Here is a 7,799-nt window from a genome sequence, read left to right on the forward strand (position 1 = left end):
GTGGGGGTAAAAAATAAAAAATTGAAATTAGAAATATCTTTTAAAAATAATTTTTAATATTTTTTTGGGAGGATGTGGGGGTAGGGGTAGGGGTGAGGGTGGGTAAAAAAATTGAATTTAAAAACAAGCTTTAATTTTATTTATTTATTTATTTTTTTTTGGGGAGGGGGGGGAGGGGGTTGGTTGGGGGGCTGATTTGAGGGTAGGGACAAAATAAATTGATTTTTTCAACAAAAAAGTAATTGTAGTTTGAAGTTGGAAGAGAGTTTTGAAAAATGTTTTTCTTAAGTTTTGAAGGGAAGTCATTTTCATTAAATTTGAGGAAAATGAGTTGATTTGGAAAACATTTTCCAAAACATTTAACCCAACCAAACATGAGAAAATTGGAAAACATATTCCGGAAAATGTTTTCCTTCATACCAAACACACCCTTAGTGACAAATATTTTTTTCATGGGACATAAGTTTATTTATTCATATCATAATATTTCACAAGTTATGTCCGGATATGACTTTAGTTTTAAAAGAGTTATGCCTCACTAGCCATATATTCAATTGCTAACGGACAAGAATTACGGATCAATCTATTTAAAGAGCAATAATTAGAAGTCAATCCATTTGAAGAGCAAAGCGTGCAATTTTATTGAAGGTTACTTGCAGTGACGCAGAGACCATATCTCAAGTTGGGCCTTTCCTCTTGCTCAAACAAGATTTCACGGAGTCGAGTTCAAGTAGCATTTTTATATGTATCGGATCATTTGTGGATTGAAACTCTCTTTTCTTTTAGCTTTCCCTTTTCATTGGACCAGGTCAAGGCTGCTGAGGATGGTCAAAGCAATGGAGTTTTCCGAGGGAAGCAGAGAATTCCACTCCTTAATTAGGCGGTTAGAGCATTTATTATGAATAAGCCGTGAATGAACGGGTAAACAGAAAAACTGGACCAATGACTTTGCATCAGTGTAGGCCCAATCTAGAAGAGAATGGACAAATGTGTCCATGGCTCTACTTCTTCCAAATCGTAGACAGGGGCAGAAGTAGTGTGTACATTTTTCGGGTAATTATACCTTACTTCAAGTTGTGTTACGAGACACTGCTTAACCAACATTTTTTGGGGTGGATATACATGCTTCAAGTGGTGTTATGAGACATCGCTTAATCTAAAGTTTTGCCGTATGTATTATATTCATATACTAAGCAAAAAAGATAATACTAGGTATAAACATATATAAAGTTTGATATCGTTTATTATCATAGTGATTTATTCATTATTTTTTTTACATTTCTTTAAATATTGATAATGCTTACAAAAAATTATGTATATGATTGTTATAGTCTTGCAAGTTATCTGAATCTAATAACTTTGACTCATATCTTGTATGTGTTTAATTTCAAAGAATAATACATATATTTATAGATTTAGAACAGGAAATAGGTTGCGATAAAATTTCAAATTCAAACCCATAAATTCTAAATTCTAGATTCACGCAACCATGAAGGTGCCCAACTGATCATGACAAACTAGTTGAATTATTGACTGAGCTTATTAAATAAAGTCTCCTTTTCTAATATTTTGGCTTTAAAGTTTAAACGTGTTGAATCCTCTGAAGTTGCTTGAACTAGGAATAGACTATTTACCTTTACTTCACTTTGAATTGTAAAAAAGTATTCAGATAATGCAAGACCACTATAGAAAATGCACCATTTTCACTGCAAGGAATTCTACACACTGGGTGAAAATCATTCCATCACCAACCACCAGGGCACCATTTAATATTTCTTCGTGTCAATTATATGATATTTTTCTCTTCTCGAGAATCACGTTAACTAATATTTAGAACTAAAATTAGATTTTTTTAATGTTGCGCTTTTCGAAAGTTAATTTGACTAATTTTCAAAGTTAAATTTGATTACATTAGTTCAATATTATAAACTAACAATTTAGTTATTCAAAAACTATACGAAAAATACTATAAATTGCAATTTTTTGGATATCAATATGATGAAAAAATACATCATATAATGTTAATCAAAATACTTATCGCATGACAATTAAAAGTGGACGAAGGTAGTAATAATAATAATATATATATAATGACTTCAGTCTAGTTTCTAGATTTCAAAAATAAAGTAATATTAATTCAATTTAACTTTAAAAGTTAGCCTTTCAAAATTCAAATGAAGATCATAAACAAACAAGGATTAGAGGAGGAAAAGATACACGGTAAAAAGTTAATTTTGATGGTAGACAAGTAGGAAAAGCAAGATTAAGATGCTTCGAACGTGTGTTAAGTGGAAGCCAAGATGAACCACTTATCAGATGGTTCAAACATGCTATAATCAACTATTGGTTATGTTTTAAATACTTCTAAAATACTGATTATATTTTAAACAACTACTCTAAAAGTGTCTCCTCCCAAATTTTCCCGACTTTGTCTAATATTGCCGGCCCAGAACGAGAATTGAGGCTGAGCCCACATATCGACGAAACTCAAAACTCCTGACCCAGCCTGTATTTTTCGTTTGCAACCGTTTTGTTCTTACAAATCTAACAGTTGAAACCAAACCGGAGCGAGGAGTTTAGCTACCGGAGTTACATCGGAACTGCAAAATCACAAGCCAAAATGGCGGTGTTTCTCGGAATTGTTCGTCCTCCTTCCCATTCACTCTTCTCTATCACTCGTTTCACTCGCCAATTTTCTTTCACCAATAACAATTCAATCTTCATAGCTAGAAAAAGTTTTTCTCGATTCAAACCAATCGTCACAGCTTCTCTTCATTCTAGTAAGTATCTTCCCAAATTTTCAATAAATTTCGCTAAGTTTTGGTCATTTTAACGGTAGTATAGTTCATTAGATTCTTCACATACGTCGGTAGTAATTTTAATCATGTTACAGGTTCTGCAAATTCTCAGAATGGAGCTGAGGTATCTGCAAATCAATCTGAGCTAATATTTTTGGGAACAGGAACAAGTGAAGGAATTCCACGAGTGAGCTGTCTCACTAACCCCTTGAAGACGTGCCCTGTATGCCTGAGAAACCTAATACAGCATCCTTGTTTGTGTTTTAGTGTAGTTTTTCGAATTACAATAAGTGGTTAGACTATATGGATTTGTTAATGTTCTATTACAGGTGTGCTCAAAAGCTGCCGAACCGGGTAGCAGAAATAGGAGACTGAACACCAGCATCCTTATTCGCCACTCCAGGCCCTCCGGCAATCGTAACTTTCTTATAGATGTTGGCAAGTATGTTAGAGACTTTTAGATCATAATTTTTTGTGAATGCGTTTGTGTTTCTGTTAGTTCTGAGATAACTCAAAATCTTACTGATGTTGTTTAATTCGGAATAGGGTAGTATTTTGTTTGTTCAGTAAACTTAGTTAATCCTGATTCAACTTTATGCTTACGTAGCTTCATGTTGGGTTACCCCAAAAGTTTTCCGAATAAATATATAGACTGTGGGGAAAACAAAAATCATTAGATTCTAGTTCCTTATTGTCTAAGAGCATTTCTCTTTGTGCGATCCAGGTTCTTCTACCATAGTGCTATGCAGTGGTTTCCCACTTATGGGTAAGCCACTTCCACTTGACTTCATATGTTACTTTGTTTTACTCTGAATATATATGGTATAATGTGTTTAAATGGATAAACTTCAGCTGCTGCTAATATGAAGCGAGAAGAGAATTTTTTTGTGCAAACAAGTTAAAGTTACATGCGTCAACCTCCTAGATTCCAGTCTTGGGAAACTCACTCTACTGCTAGTAGTACTTTTTTTCCTTGAGGATCTTGTTAGGGAAGTAGATAACTATGAACCTACACATGTTATGAATAATTGTGATTATTTTGATGCCACTCCACGTCATCGCATAGTAGAATTCTTTTGTAACCACATCAATAGATCAGCTACTGTATGTTACATAGGTTTTTTGGTTGAATCTGTCATGATATTTGTTTGATGTCTTCGAGTGATAAAAGAGTTTACTTTTACAAGCATGTTGAAATGGGATGTTACTGCCCTGTGGTCCATTAGGTTTTGATTAAAAGGTTTATAACTCTCTTAAAAGATTATTTATCTGGTTCCTATTTTGCTTATCAAAGGGAAAAAACAAATATTTCAAAATGGCTTTATTGTTCCATTCCATGTGAGTGGGACATACTTGTATCTAGGAAAACTTCATTTAATACATTTTCTGGTGAAGTTCTGCTAATAGTGCCTATGACCTTCTTCCCATGTCATCCTTCTTTCCATTATTTGCTTTTCTGACAGAAGCTTTTCATGACCTATTGAGTGTGTGAAGAGTACAAGAGAGAATCAGTAGGTGAGGTTGGAATTATAAGCTTGTTCCGAGATATAGTTTGAAGAGGATTTTGAACTTGCTAAGTTAAATGGTCGAGACAACAGAATTTCAGTGTTATTCTTCTAGGATTAACTGTTTCCTTCTGTTTTTCCCTTTCATGAATTAGATACTTTGAAGTATTGGCTTTCTGCCCCTTTAAAGTAAAAAACTTCATAACTTGTTGCTTATGATCCATATGACTTACTCGTGTCTAGTTTTTCTGTGTCAGGATAAGAACAATTGATGCGGTCATTATTACTCATTCTCATGCTGATGCAATTGGAGGTCTCTGATAAAATCACTTGTGATGCTTAGTGCAATGTGGATATGTCTTTTCCTGTCCATTCTGTGCACCCTACCCCCCAAAAGTTCTCCTTTCTCTCTATATCTAAGCAAAGTGCACACGCTCCTGCAGGTATGGATGATCTTCGCGATTGGACTAACAATGTCCAGCCCTCTATTCCTATTTATGTGGCCAGTCGTGACTTTGAGGTCTGAGTTCTTCTGAAATTCATTAGATGCAGTGCTTGATATTTCATCATGAAGCTACAGATACAAACATTGGTGGCACTAAATGATAATGCATCATCTCATTTTTAGCATCTCTTGGTTAGCTGTGATTACAGAATTGAATTCATTCAGCCTTTATCATTTTCTTGATAGCTAATACCTTAGTCATGTGTTTCTTTGTATTACTGAGCAAATTGCAGTGCAAGTTCAAGGAAACTTATAAATAAACAAAGAACTTGTCCTAGATAAAAAGATTCGACTTGCAGATTCTATATATATGACAACCAGGTTGCAAGAATGCACGATGATACATAGTTATTGAAATACTAAGCTAGGTTGAAGGGACTATCCAATAATCATTAAATATTGAATCATGTCCTTCTGCTGAAGGATTTTTATTTTCAGCTACTGGCTGGAATTTCTCAGAAGTTACTATATTTTTTTTTATAGTTCACTAGTATTCTTTTGCCACTCTGAGATAGCAACTTGCTCCAGAAAATGTTATTTTTATTAGCTCAGAATTTGCAAATTGTTCTTTCATTTTTAGGTGATGAAGAAAACTCACTATTATTTGATAGACAAAAGTGATATCATCCCGGGAGCTGCAGTCTCAGAGTTGCAATTTAACATCATAAAGGAAGATCCATTCATTGTGCATGATCTTAAGGTTGAGGCTTCTTACTCTACTAGTTGATTTAGTTGGACTCATTAGTACCTTTGCAAATATTTGATTGCTAAAGGATGTGCTCTATGTCTATAGCAACTGTTTCCCAACGTAAGTGATTTTTTGACCCTCTTGTTTTATTGGGGATCATATTTTTGCGCTTATTGTTTGGCTGGAATCCTAGCTTCTTACTAAAAAATGTATAGGTAATCCTTTTACGTCAAAACATGAGTACTTGGCAATGAAACTGTAAAGTGTAGACTTTGATTTAAGATCTAAATTGTTGTGACCGCCTGAGTGGTAGCAACTGGAATGCATTTAATTTCCAATTGCTCAAAGTCCTAATGAGAGTAGCATCTTAGGGAGGGTGCAGTGAGAGGCAAAAAATTTGCCAGTGTCATGAATCCGTGGTTAATAACTTACACAAGGATATGAAAACAGTAGCCCATTGTTTAAGAAAAGTCATGCTTACCTGTTACCTATATACTTGCTATATGGATAGAGAAATTGTACAACNGGGCCATCGGACTGGGTAAAACCTGAATTAACCGTGGTGCACTTGCGGGAAACTCCTTGCCGAGGGCCTGTGCACCCCCGGGATTAATCGGGGCTCAAAGAGACTCGGACACCCGGTGCAAATCAAAAAAAAAAACTTACACAAGGATATGAAATCAGCAGCCCATTGTTTAAGAAATGTCATGCTTACCTGTTACCTATATACTTGCTATATGGATAGAGAAATTGTACAACACTAATATGATGTACAAGGTGTGCATGTACTTCTTTTGACTTGGCCTTTCTGTAGTTATCGTTGTCTCTTTCACAATTTGGTTAATCCTTCCATCGGTCTTCTGATTATTTGTGCATTATAAGTTTAAATGGTTAGTTATCATGGCTTTGTTTAATATCATGCCTAATGGTTCCCATGGTCCCTAGTAGGTAATTCCTTTACCTGTGTGGCATGGTTCTGGTTATCGTTCTTTGGGCTTTCGATTTGGGAATACATGTTATATCAGGTAAACCTTATTCTCTGATTTTGAAGTTTTCATCAGCAGGCATGAACCTGAGTCACTAACGTTTTCCTTCTCTCCTACCCCAACCTGCCTTTCCTAGCGATGTAAGTGATATACCAGAAGAAACTTACCCACTTCTACAGGACTGTGAACTCCTTATCATGGTTGGTCTTTCTCTCTCTAATCCTTTGAACTATGCGATCCTTTATCCAGCAATTGGTTAATGTTAAATGCTAAACCAACTAACCAATGCCTTCTCACATTTTTAGGATGCTTTGAGACCAGATAGATCTTCTGCAACACATTTTGGACTTCCAAGGGTGAGCGCTGATTTTTTTTTTAATCTCTTTTGGGCTGGCTTGGAGGCAGTGGTATCAAGAGCTTTTAACGGTTGAATAATTATACATTCTGTCATTGACATTTCCATAATAACAATTGAAGGCTCTGGAGGAAGTGCGGAAAATCAAACCAAGAAGAACACTTTTCACTGGTATGTTGGTTTGTTCTTTTCCTATTTTAGTTCTCTTTTCAATTTTTGATGCATGCCTATGTTGGCTCTTTCTTTTTTCTATTTTACTTCTGTACACATGATAGGCTAGGCTTTCGATCAGTATCTCCTTCATCTTGTGCCTTTTAGACCATAGTAAATCTTCAAATACCAGAGCTATGATTTATCTTTGAGGAAGATTTTTACACTACAATTATATGAATGACTTGGTTAATACTAATATTATAATGCCGATACAGCAAATAGTGATTGAAATTTGATGCACATCACGAACTGCTTCACAGCTAACGAGCGCATGTTTTGATGTGATTTGAAGGCATGATGCATCTCATGGATCATGAAGTAGTTACTGAAAGGCTACTGAAACTGAGGGAAACAGAAGGCATCGATGTGCAACTTAGCTATGATGGGCTTCGAGTACCCGTGAGCTTGTAAGTTTTCAGGTTTGACTCGACAAACCTGGCTATTCTTTCTGAACAAATGAAGATCATTCAGAATTTTACATCAACAATTCTTTGGGGTCAATGTGAAGTCCCACTAATTCTTGCATATGCATATTTTAGTTTCAATTATGTTGAAGGAAAATAGTCGCACTTTGTTTTACCAAAACAATTTACAAGCACAAATTGGAGATGTTATTTGTATCGGAAGATTGATATAGGATTTTAAGTCAGCAGCTGGCAAACGCCAAAATACAATTGCATCCACGATCATTATTTCTTTGTGACGGTGGATGAGGACTGCAAATTCAATATGAATATTATTTTCAACCA

General features: G+C 35.2%; 1 protein-coding gene across 1 annotated transcript; it reads left to right on the plus strand.

Annotated features, from left to right (window-relative positions):
• The first annotated feature begins 2,508 nt into the window (after positions 1–2,508).
• Positions 2,509–7,799, plus strand: LOC125860950 (putative hydrolase C777.06c). The gene is made up of 12 exons (XM_049541011.1): positions 2,509–2,780; positions 2,894–3,021; positions 3,128–3,240; positions 3,523–3,564; positions 4,561–4,616; positions 4,747–4,823; positions 5,389–5,508; positions 6,445–6,521; positions 6,619–6,682; positions 6,788–6,838; positions 6,960–7,008; positions 7,343–7,799. The coding sequence occupies exons 1-12, from the start codon at positions 2,621–2,623 to the stop codon at positions 7,459–7,461; spliced, it is 1,056 nt and encodes a 351-aa protein (XP_049396968.1). The 5' UTR covers positions 2,509–2,620; the 3' UTR covers positions 7,462–7,799.

This window comes from Solanum stenotomum, chromosome 3 (genome assembly GCF_019186545.1).
Source record: "Solanum stenotomum isolate F172 chromosome 3, ASM1918654v1, whole genome shotgun sequence".
NCBI lineage: Eukaryota > Viridiplantae > Streptophyta > Magnoliopsida > Solanales > Solanaceae > Solanum > Solanum stenotomum.

Coding starts and splice junctions, on each gene's coding strand:
- LOC125860950 (XM_049541011.1), top strand. CDS start 2,621: ATGGCGGTGTTTCTCGGAATTGTTCGTCCTCCTTCCCATTCACTCTTC. Junction 3,565..4,560: donor CAGTGGTTTCCCACTTATGG/GTAAGCCACTTC, acceptor TTTCTGTGTCAG/GATAAGAACAATTGATGCGG. Junction 6,839..6,959: donor CACATTTTGGACTTCCAAGG/GTGAGCGCTGAT, acceptor TAACAATTGAAG/GCTCTGGAGGAAGTGCGGAA.